The 12,684-nt window shown below is 35.5% G+C and overlaps 1 protein-coding gene across 1 annotated transcript in view; it reads left to right on the top strand.

The window, feature by feature from the left end:
• The window catches only part of ATP9B (ATPase phospholipid transporting 9B (putative)), a 165,464-nt gene extending 158,821 nt beyond the window's left edge, over positions 1 to 6,643 (top strand). The window contains exons 28-31 of the mRNA XM_026843584.1: positions 890 to 947; positions 1,631 to 1,834; positions 4,292 to 4,324; positions 5,153 to 6,643. Coding sequence (XP_026699385.1) covers positions 890 to 947; positions 1,631 to 1,834; positions 4,292 to 4,324; positions 5,153 to 5,289 — 432 coding nt within the window. The 3' untranslated portion in view covers positions 5,290 to 6,643. The remainder of the gene's footprint in view (positions 1 to 889; positions 948 to 1,630; positions 1,835 to 4,291; positions 4,325 to 5,152) is intronic.
• The last annotated feature ends 6,041 nt before the right edge of the window (positions 6,644 to 12,684 follow it).

Raw genomic sequence — 12,684 nt, forward strand, 5'->3', positions numbered from 1 at the left:
CTGTCACCAACATTCTAGACTGTATACTGAATGAAAATGTCCTTAGCACCTTGCCATGAACTCTGTCGATCTAAGAATATGTTTTAGCATCTACTGAAGTAATAGAGTTAACTCATCGCTTTCTACTGTAACTAAGCACATTTCTTTGTAAATGTTGATTCTTGCCTGTTCTAGAGTGATCACAATGGCTGCTTTGTTTGCCGTTTTATCCTTTTAAATGTGTATATTTTCAACTCCACATTTCTAACATATTTCATCAGTACCCTCAGAGAATGAAAGAATCATATGCAGATGTACAGCATTTATTCTTTGAATTATGTATATGTTTCAATCTGTAACATTCACAATCACAGGATGAAGTAAAATGTATTAGGTAATAGTTCCTTGCTGAAAACTTAGAGGAGTCATGTTTATTGTATGAATGCAAATAGACAGTTTATCCAACATTTAGAAGTGACTAGGAATGATGGTTTTGAGGTTTAGATCAGTGGGTACAAAATGCTGTTTTTCTTTAAGACTGTGTTTTACAAAGCAGACATAAAAGCATTTTAAATAAAAAATAAACTGTTTTTACTGTAATTATCCCTCTGACAACCAGCCAGAGCATTACAAGCTAAAGTATCTTTGCTGTTTAAGGCCTTACTTGTCCTATATGCCCAAATTTAGACTTTGTGTAATTTCTATACAAGTTTGCAATTAAGAATCATAAAAACAAGTAGAAGCTTTCTGGCCTATATCACTTCAAAGACTGCTTATTTTACTTGTAAAACGTCTCTGTAGTTATTAACTATTAAAAATATATGAACTGAGTAGATTTTAGGAGTTTGGATTTAAAAACAAAAACAAAAAACAACTTGTGTTTAACTGTCTTCTCACATGTTTTCCTTAGGGAAGATCTTTGTCATTTAAGACTTTCCTCATCTGGGTTTTAATCAGTATTTACCAAGGTAGGAGAGAATCCTAATTTTACTGAACTGAGAATTTTTTGTCTGCTATTAGCAATATTGTTTTTCAGCTGCAGGTTGAATTCCCAAAGCTTAACATTTCATCAGCAGTTATATATATTGCTTTCTGTTTATCTCGTAAATCGATATTCCGGTAGTGTGCCAGGCCTATTCGAAACACGGTGTGGATTGGTATATTTATTGATGCATGTCACCTAAAAAAGGACATCTTTTTAATTAAATGCTAATCCAGAAAAATTTTAATGAGTGCTTATCACATTGCATTTATTTACACAGTAGTCTTCTTTCATGGAATGACAGAAGTACTGTCAAAAAAATCTGAATTATGTAATCAGTTAAAAGTAATTACACTTTCAACAGTATCTCATTTATTTGTAGCATTTGACAAAATTGGGTTAATTAACAGTTCATCAGATACACGGCACTAAGAGGTGTTTAATTTTCTAATAGTTTTATTTCTTCACAGCTTTACTTTGGTTGTTTTATATCAAATGCAAAAAGTACAGTAAATATCACTTCTTTTAGAAAGATCAGTATTACCTTATAAAAAAATTACTGGGCAAGTTTTCATAATAAGAAATCAAATGTTCAGTGTGCAGTTGTAAAAACTGGTACGCTGAAATTTTATTGCAGAGTGTATTGTTAACTTTGTGTGCCTTTCCTAGGTGGTATTCTGATGTATGGAGCCCTGCTGCTTTTTGAATCTGAATTTGTACATGTCGTTGCCATTTCCTTCACTGCCCTAATCTTGACTGAGCTGTTGATGGTTGCACTGACCATACGAACATGGCACTGGTTAATGGTGGTGGCTGAATTCCTCAGTCTTGGCTGCTATGTGGCCTCTCTTGCATTTCTAAATGAATACTTTGGTGAGTAAAAGTATTTTAGCAAAGAACTGTGCTTTATATTTTTAATTTTTTTTTCTCTTTTTTTTAAATTAAGAGTAGACAATGTTATACATTGTGCAATACAGCTTTCTCCATAAGAAATATAACTGAGTTGAAATTAAATTTAAATAATGTAGGGTTTAAAATATTCTCTTACCCTTTTCTTCTACAGTTTGACAATCTTTTTTCCTGTTAGTATGATTCATCTAGATCATAAACTTTACTCAGAGCATGCATGCTTCTCCCATCCTTGATCTGATCTTCACAGTCCGAACTGCATACCTTAAATTGGCTTTGGATTTGCACTATGCTGCAAATAGCATTTTAAAAATATTAGCGTCTTTCACTGAGTTGGTGAATTACTTAGTATGCCAGACCAAGTGGATCTCATTAGATGTAACCCACAAGCTTAAAAGAGCTGAAGTATTTCTCAGTGAGGCAAAAGACTATTAGGATAGATAATCTATATAAGAATCATTGTTTCATAATTATAGTAAACTTATATTAAGCTTGCTTTGCATTAAATTGCAGTATACTATACTGTGTCTTAAGGTTATGATTGTTCACAGTTCACAAGATGAAAGAACACATTTTAACTGCAAATCTCAACAGTCAAGGATCTGAGCATCAAAATAATACAGATTTCTTTTCATGTCAAATTATTCTTCAGTAAAAGCTATCTCAGTCTTAATGTGATTTTTACAAATGTAACTTTTACAGAAATACATATAACAATTTTGATAATGCCTCACAAGGGGTAGAATCTAGCTCTTCCTCTCTCCATTTTCCAGGAGCTGACAAATAGAGTTGCCCTTCTTCAATTGTCACTTCTCATAGCAGAATTAAATATTATACGGTAGTTTCTAGAAGTCTCATAGTTCTGCTTTCACTCTCTCATGTCCCAGATGTTCAACATTTGGGTAGTATCCTTGTATAATACAATTTATTTTTTTTAATCAGTAACTGCTTTACTGCCTGTCCCAGGTGTTCTGTTACTTCCCAGATTTCTCAGCAGTCATAATTTAATGAAGAAACAACCCTGCTGGGCTCTTGGTACTCATGTTGCACATTATTTCAGGTTTACCAGAGTACCTTTTTCTGTTCTCTGACACTGATGCTGAGACTCTTTAATAGAGATTATTGGTTTGAGTCCTGAATCTCCACAGCCATATTACAAATGAAAGGAACAAGCAAGAACAGATACAGTTAGTGGCTCTTTAGATCAAACTTCCAGGAACTTCATGAAGCAGAACTTGCTGCTTCACCTTTGTAAGAATTTAGTACTGGTGACAGACAGTCCTTCCATCCTTTGTAGGTGTTGTTCAGGGAGAAACACCTTCAAGTGTGGTGTTCACAGATGTATACAAACTGCAGGGACCTTGTTTCTTGCAAACCTTTGCATAAAGGGGAGTGCTTTACTGTCCTCATGTATTTGTTGGACAAGTCCAAGCAACTGAGTACATAAATGGTCACATGCCTGGGGACTTCTGTATTTTTCATCATTGGGGGGGTACTGAAAAGGCTGCAATTTCATGGGCTTTTGTAAAGATGTATTTTACACTGTGCTATACATCAGTTAATCTGAGAAAATGCATTTCTGTTAGTCTCACTTCTGTTTAATGCTTTACTGTTATTTAATCTGTCAAATTATAACTGGAGGGAGGGAGCCATTTTTTATGCATGTAAGGTAGTATAGACCTAAGTGATGGTTTACAGTTCAAGGTATAAACAACTTCCATATATCAGGGAAGAACAATCCAGTCCAGTACTGCTTGACTTCAGCAAGTAGACTGTTTCTTTCAATGATGTTACTTCTAAGCATCATCTCCTCCTAGAGAAATTATGACAGGGCACTCAAAAAGATGAAAATATTTGATACTGCTCTACAGCTCTAACTCATGGAAGTAAATCAGTTTTTAGATTTCTGAGTTAATTGCACACAATGGCCTTATTAGACACGTCTCTGATATATTACATAGGCTTTTAGTATGTCTAAGCAGGCTTAGGCTAAAACTGTATAACAAGTTTATATGTTGAAATTTAAGATACAAAATATTTTTAATGAGTAAAGTTGGAGCAGTAAAGCATTTCTTTACTACATTTTCTGAAGTGAATTTTCATTCACATTAGAACAGTTCCAATCAAGTTGTTTATACAGTAAATTATACCTTGAAGTCAAATGTAACAAAACTGCATACTTACAACCTTAAAACATGACCAAATATAAAATCTTTGTATTTTCAAACTGTTTTGGTTTAATTACTGTTTAAAATATTCTGATTGTCATGTGAAAGGCAATAATATTCCAGTTACTGCTACTAACATATTTTTCATTTCTGTTCTGTGTAGCTAACCTCTTTTTTTGTTTTTGTTTTTTTCACACAACTTGTTTATTTTCTGTAAATCTTTTCATTTTCATTCTCCCTCTTTGTGAAACAGGTATAGGCAGAGTGTCTTTTGGAGCTTTCTTAGGTAGGTGAATTTCAACTTTCCTTGAATTTTTTTTTAAAGTCTTTAACGATTCATTAAGGAGTAGTAAATTATTTAATATACACATTTGTAAATAATGGAAAAAAGCAAAAAAACACAATTCTTCAGGTTACCTGGGTTCTGGGATCTTTCCATGATAATTAAGTATGACCTGACTGTCACAAATGTAGTCAAAAAATGTCACTAGTAAGTCTATTACTAGTAAGACTAGTAATGTCACCATTCTTGTTAATATTTGTCACAAAAGATAGTTTTTCCACTGTGGCTTGTGGCAATATCACTATGTTATTTTCCCTTTAAATTTTGGGGGGCTCTAGTTTAATTCTAAGGTTTTAAGAATCATTCAGTCTAGTTGTCGTGACTGTTTCAGGGAAAAATAAGCTGAATATGGAATAAAAGATCCAAAATGTTAGCAGAATTTGTGATTGGGAACTTGTATTATAGTGTGCAAAAAGTTATTCTTACTAGAAAAATAAGCTGGCTTAGCTTTTTATTATGAGAAAGCTTTTAAACTGAGATTCTGTTTCCCCTAAAATTATTTTGTGCTGCAAAACAATGTAAGGACCATAAAGGAATTCTAAAATTCCTGGCTGAAGAAAATAGTAGGCAAAATCAAAATGTTGAGGTTAACTTTATGTTGTTTTGTTGCCTTTTTTTTTTTTTTTTTTTTTTTTTTTTTTTTTTTTTTTTGCATGGTCTTGAACAATGGCATAAGCATGCAATTGAGAGTTGTATTGACTTTGCACTGTGGAAGTTCCAGTTTCTGTGTTACTAGCTCCCATTACTTATTTTCCCTTTTTGTTTCTGCAGATGTTGCCTTTATCACAACTGTGACCTTCCTGTGGAAAGTGTCAGCAATCACTGTTGTAAGCTGTCTTCCACTTTACATTATCAAGTACTTGAAGCGCAAATTTTCTCCTCCAAGTTACTCCAAGCTTACCTCATAAAAGTAATTATATTCCTATGGTTTTTCACTCACACCAGTCTGCAAATTGCACATTCACTGTGCTTTAGTGTCTATGGATTTATGTTGGTTGGACTAAAGAATTTTAAAAAAAATAATAAAAGTGATAGAGTGAATAGAGCACAAAAAGAGGAGGAAACATCCGACAGGTACAATAACACAGAAGTATACTAACAAGAATATCAGATATAAACTAATTTTTTCATGTTGATTTTTTTTTTTATGTTCAGTTGGTATGATTATAAAATAAAACTGAATTCCCGTTGATTTGACAGTGCTTCTGAATGGTTTCATTGCTACTGTAAAGGATTTTTTTCCTACTGTACTAATCTGCAAGTTGAATTGAAAGTTTCATTATTTATTACATAACTTCCCTTCTTTAATTATTACATAACTTCCTAATTCAAGTGCTTTCCTTTAATGTTTATATATGGAAAAGTTCATTCAACCATACTTATTATAACAAACCTAATACCTGTAAATGCCCGTGTCTGTATTAGCAGCTATTATTCCTCATCAGACATTGAGTAATATGCACTATTTGAATTATGTACAGATGTCTGCATAGCACAGTATTATTTTAGGAGCTGTTGTCCTGTTCTGTACTCTCCATTTCTGGCACCAGTGAATTACAGATCTGTGATGCTGACAGCAGTTCTTTAAATGCACATTACATTCAGGTGGCACAAAAGCTGTTTAAAAATTAAATGATAGATTCTGTACATAACTTCACTGCACCTGTTGATCTGTACAGATATCAAAGACATGGCTGCTCAGTAAACATGTTTTCAAATTCTTATTCATTTTGTATTTGTAAAACTGCAAATAGTGTCAAAGTACATTTCTATATATGAGAAGTCCAGTAAACCTTGTATTAGCTAATATGTTTAAATTGCCTTGTAATCTGTTTACTTAGGTTACTCAGGTAAAAGAAAATAAGATGAACACATGAACATTATGGTAGGAAAATCTATCATCTTCCAGGTTGTAAATGTTTTTATAACTTAGTTTGGGTGCAAACTTGTTTTAAAAAAAAAAAAAAATCAAAACATTTTTGCTTGTTGTAAACTGTCAGAGTTGAATATCTTGGCTGAGTTATGACACTTTACAGCAGTTGAAGATTTGTTCCAGAAACTCATATATTCTGATACAATCTGAAGGGTCCAAATACTGCATACTGTACTGGAAAGTAGGATATGTTATTTTAGTTTTCCACTGTAATATAACTTTGCTTTCTCAAGAAGTACGTATAAGGAATTTGGCATAGTCTGTTAATCAGTGGAAAAGAACAGCATAATTATCCATGCTTTATTTATTAAATATTTATGTATGTGTTTTAAAAAAAACACGTAATATGGATGTCATTTTTATGTTTGACTGTATGCCTGTGCAACATAATTCCTTGTTTAGTCTCTTATAACTTTGCCCTGATGTCATTATTATATCGGATGAGAAATATTTAAGTGATAAATATAACTACTTCCTGGGAGAGCAGAGGAAACTGCTGCAGAGCTATTTGGACTCCACTCCTTCAATTTTTGTTCTGAAAGTTTTTCTTACTAGCTATTTATCTGCCTTTTTAAAAAAATTTCATTCCTCATTATAAAAGCAATAAAGCCTAATTTCTACCAAATATTATTAATGGTATATGTATTAAATAAGCTACTGCAGTAGTGTTTCTTTTAATGACACAACATTGCAGATTAGTTTGCTCTGTCCTTCTGTAAACTCACTTCTGTAAAACCCCCACAAGATGTCACTGTTCTTGCATACTAGCCAAAGCCTTTCTTCATTTTATGTGGTTTTGGCAAGATGCTCTTAGTTTGTATTTTTAGTTTAGTCCTGTGATATTTTTGTTGATGATTTGCTTTAATTTTCTATTTTTCCTCAATAAGTGGTAATTACTTTGAATCATTTAAGGAAAGTCACCAGTGTGCAGTTCTTCTGAAACATTGATGATGTTTTCTTCAGACCTTTTTGTCTTGTATATTGTGAGCTCACAACCATATGTATAAGATTCAGTAGAAAGCAAAAAATTAAGAGTTGGTCATCCTTCATCTATACATCACATCTTTGACATTAGGCAGAAAAAGTGGAAAAAAACAGAAATTAAACTAGCAGTATGAAAGTGATAGTGTTACTGTAATACAATCTTATCCATGTGTACAGATTTATAGTGTACATATATTAATCCTCCGCATTAATACTGTGAGGTTAGTGTGATAGCAAATTTTAGATCCTACACACAGATACAAGCCTTTCAGAAGTGGAGTCAATTCTATGGAGTGCCTGCTTTCGTAGAGTATTTTCAATATACAGCAAAGGTCTAGTTTCAGCTAGCACTTTATTTTGAAGACTGCGTAAGTCTGATTCAGGTGACTGACCCTGCATTTGAGGTTCAGTCACTGCAAAACTATGTATACCAGGAAAGTCTGCTTTCTGTTCATTCATGTCACTCAGCCACAGCACTGTAAAGGGGTAGCGCTACCATATCACAGTGGTTGACAGGTAACGACATCAACACGGAATTTCAGTATTGTAATATGACATCTTTCAGTAGAAAGCTTTAATCTATTGTGGATTTCAGTACAAAGTAAGCTTAAGTACCATCACAGTCCTTGGCTCTTAGATCAGAATGGTAACGTGTCCAGTGTGAAGGTGAATAAATTATTTCATAAGAATCTCATTCTGTTGCCATTTCATGTTAGTATATGTTAGGAATAAATCTGGAGCACCAGATCAGTTTACATAAACACAGATTTAGGCCTTGGATTTGCAAGTTACACCCAGAAGGACCTTAGTTTTATTTGCTATTAAATAAATGTTTACTTTTGTGAGCTGCTATGTCAGATATGTATTTCTGAAATGGTAATCATGCCTCTTTGAAAACATTTGGAAAACAGTTTCAGAATTGGGATAGGATGGAGGGGCAAGATGTGAACAGGAAATACGCCTTCACCAAAGTAACACATATAACAATACTGACCTATCTGGACCCTGTTTAAATAAGCATGTGAGCTAAACATCTGCTAGATTTCCTATGTAGTTTGATGGAAGAACACAGGGAAAAGGAGAGATCCTGCAAAAAAGAAGTACTGTTAATTATTATATCGGTTTCTTTTGATGCTGTTCTAAACTTATGTGTTCATGTAACTGCTGGAAGACATTTTACTACAGAAGGTATTAGCTTGCAAATGGAAGACAAAATTAAATCATTTCATACTTAACATTAAATCTGTAGCACTCTTCCATGAATGCGAGTGTTTACAACAGTGTTTTTATGTTCAGACTGAGCTTGCTGACACATACCATCGGAATTCAGCTGTGTGGTACATCCTGTTTTCTTCCTAAAATTTCTGAATGGTTGTCCAAAAACATGCCATTGCTTTTGTATGTACATAGGAAGTGTGTATTATCTTGATGAGCAGTATCTGCTTGAGCCAGCCACTATTATAAATGTCCTCCTACCTTGTGCCTGCAAGTGTGAACTTAAACAGTTTTCAGTCTCCTTTTAATACATGTCTGCAAGAGGGAATTCTGCACCAGGAACCTTTTCAGACTGGTCACCAGTTCTGCAGGTATTTAAGCAAGAATTTTAACATTCACACATGTATTTAAACAGCTATTAGTCATGAGGATCAACTTCTGTAGATGAAGAGGAGATGATTTCCCCACATACTGCTTTTATTCCTATTTCTGCATGTTAGTAGGCCTGAGCAGTATAGTCTCCGTACTCCTCTGCACCCTTATTGCCTGTCTCAAGGCGTTCAGATTACTTTGAGGAAGAACCGACCTCATCTGCTGGTGAGCTAGGCAGTAATTTGCTGGGATCATCCTCCATCCCTACACTGATGTGCACCTCTGCCTTGCTTGTACAGGTTACACTGGAGGGTTCCTTCATCGCTGGAGGTTGGGGATGTTTGTGCCTGATCCACCTTTGCATATTTACTGTGTGAATGACAGTGAGTCAGGCCTGGGGAAGGGCTTACTGTATCAATGACACTATAGACTTTCTTAGAGGCTTTGGAGATGTGCTGTTAACAAAGATACTCTAACATGACACCTTTTCCAACTTTTGCAGAGCTTTGTATTCTTGGGTTTTATATTGGCAAGATAACTTGAAAGAGGCTTGCATCTGTTTCACACTAGCATCCCTTCACATGTCCAGAGGAATTCATGTGGCTCCCCTGCAGGACAAAGGAATTTAGCGTGGAGTATGTGGAGTCTGGACAGACAGTACTCCTTAAAAAGTGATAGCCACAGGAGGAGAGGTGGCTGTTCTGCTCTTGCTACTGCTGCGGAAGATACTGTAGGTCCTGCTTACTCTGACTTCCATTTGAATTTTAGCTACTATGGAGTTTCTCCTTATTTTTGCACGCTAGAAAGGAAAGAACTCGGCCAGCAGCCTTTTACAACACTTCATTTAATAACCTTTCTGTATCTAGGCTGTTATTATTATAACTCAATTGAAACTTGAAGGCAATCAAAAAAGCCCTTCGATATGTTAGCCCCCTGTAGGGAGGAAAATCAGTATGAGTGAACGAAGACAACATGGATCGAACATCATATGTAAACAAACAGGAGGTGCAATATCTTTAACACTGTGTTAAAAAGCATAGGAATTCCTTTTGTAAACAAAACACACTTAAAGTGAGATACTTCCCAACAAGTATTAACTACCCAACAGATGCCCTCAGCAGGGTTCACAGCTGTTATTGTGAGTGGGAATTTGCTCAGCCAATTGCTAACAAAATCCTCCTCTAATAGGGAATGGCACTGAAAGACCTATTCAGTACTGCATCGACCAAAACCATAGTTTTGATCAAAATGTTTTACAGCAGAGGTTGTGAAAACCGGGTGGCTTGAACAGGATAATGAAAGCACACTCCACAGTTGAGTTGACAAATTCTAATTTATTCCCCCATTCCTGACCAGATTTCAGCAAAACTGCAGCTGAGATTTCTCTTTACTGTAGCTTCCTCCTGTCCTCCGGCATGTGTTCAACTTGTGATTGTAATTGGCAATGGCAAACCTCTAAATTGCCCAGAAGAAAAGTGGATTTGAGGAATACTTAGCCTTTTTGCATTACTGAGCTATAAGAAAGATCATAATCTACTCTTAAGAAGGATTTTTTTGTAACTATGATGCATGATAAGTATTTATGGCCCTGCCTTTATTCTTCTAGCAGTAAACTATGTTTATTTCCTCTTCTCTTGACAAAAGCAGTAAGAATACAGAGCTTTGGTTATAACGTTCATGTAGCTCTAAGCAATCAGTACACAAAATAGACCATTGTAACACTTACTTGTGGAACTGCTTTCCATTGTTTCTCTATAATGTACACATTTAGGTTTTTTCCATGGGCCCTCTGTGTTTTGCTCTGAGTTCTAAGCATGAATTTGATTTTGCAAAGTAAACACATATTGTGTGGAAGGAAATTATAGATAACTACTTCAAAAGCCTGTTGAAAATGAATTCCTGGATGTTAATGGATGAGCAGACCTGTAAGGGGTAAGTGCACTTACATATGTTTTGTATTTATTGGAATCATCTATTGCCTATTTGAAGGAGAGATCTGGGAATTCTCAGTCAAGATGTTCCCTTGGGGAACACCTCTAGGCTGCATATGCTCAGTAGAGGAAGATGAGCTGTTGTCTCCCCTGTGTACAATCACTGGTTGCTGACTTCTCTTGCCATTGAATTCCAAATTCATCTGCAGGATCACGGCTACGTATGCACTTCCCCAGCTTCTGGTTCCCAGAGTACCATCTCCCTTTATCAGAATACTGACTTTGCTGTGACAGTCCTCTGATTGTTGCTTATCTTGATCCCAGCTGAATGGAGTTTATCCTAGCTGTAGGAGGTAGTTTTTCCAACCGAGTGTCATGAGCAAGATAGCTGACACAGAAATGGTCTTGTACATATTTATCCCTATCCAAATGCAACTGAAGCACTGTAGGCAATCTGTGATTTAAGAACAACCAAACAGACAAAGGTACAATTCTATCAAATTCTTGGAAGAGCTGAAGGGAAATGAGATTTAATGGCTTTTGAAACTTTTGTCCTGTGGCTGTAGTGATTTTGCCTTGCTTTTATAGGTGCCTTTCAGTTTTTGGCAGAAACCTCTTCACTTGAGGAAACAGTAAAATATTTCAGGTTATTCAAAAAAATAATAATAATAGTCATCTGATTTAAAAAAATATCCTAGCTGGAGGCTTTCACATTACTGTCCTAGCTGTGCATAGCTAGTTATAATTTTGCTAGGTTCTTTTACATTATTTTTGGTGTTAGAGTAGAAGGAGGGTAAGTGACATAGGAGGATATTGTGCATTTGTTAGATGTTACAGTAGAGGATGCCAAAATTTAAGAAATAAGTATCTTGAAGTGTTTTAAATTTACATATATTGTATGAGCTTAGAAATTAGGAGGAAGGGTGGGGGGATAAGAAATCTGCTGCTCACAGTAACAGTTTTGTGATGCCCTTGTGCAGATTTGAGAAGAAAAAAAAAAATCTTACTAAAAAATAAATTCAATAACATATTCTCTGAAAATAAGACTTCCAAGACAACCTACACCTGAATGCCTGGAACTACTGTGGGAAATCATATTTTTAACAACCCATTTCAGGAACACAAGCCCGAAAGAAACTATTTCAGCCAGTCAAAATGCCATGCATTTCTTGCCTCACTCTGCTATCACATCTGGCCCTGCTTGCATTAGAAGAGATTTTTCCTGACCACGAATGACCCAGATGAGCTCTGCCAGTAACATCAGGCAGGATCCCTGCACTTTCACCTGTTGTCACATTGCACTTGTGGTGGTGTGTTATCCTGAGAATAGCTGCCATGCAAAGGTGCCTCCGTGCTTTGGTCCTGTTGTGCCCACTCGAATGTCGAGCAACACCAGTGTAAGTAGTCCCCAGCCAGAGCAATTTTCCAGCTGTTGAAGCAATCGGCTTCTGTGTAAACTGGTTTGTAGTGCTGGAAGGGAAGCAGGGCAGAGAAAAATAAGCTCTCTCTGTATAACCTGAAGCAGATTTTGTTTGATTGGTTAAATGAGTATAAGGAGCAATGAAGTCAGAAAGATGTCTTGGTGTTATCTATACTGTAAGGGTTTCCCTGTGCTGTACAGAAGCATGCAATACTTGTTCCTGTTACATGCTACCAGATCATATATGGGATAGTATCTTAGTTCTTATATTTCTTAGTGGTACTCTCATGAAAACGTCTTTTATTTTTCCTGCACAATGTCAGACAATGTTCGTATGTTACTCCATTATTACTTCCCTTGGAACCTTAATGCTGCTTTTGCCATGCTGTAGCATAATCTTTATTTATGCACTTGATTGACACACCGGGACGCATGGAGAGGTATGTTT

Source organism: Athene cunicularia (assembly GCF_003259725.1).
Source record: "Athene cunicularia isolate RWA chromosome 2 unlocalized genomic scaffold, athCun1 chr2_part1, whole genome shotgun sequence".
NCBI lineage: Eukaryota > Metazoa > Chordata > Aves > Strigiformes > Strigidae > Athene > Athene cunicularia.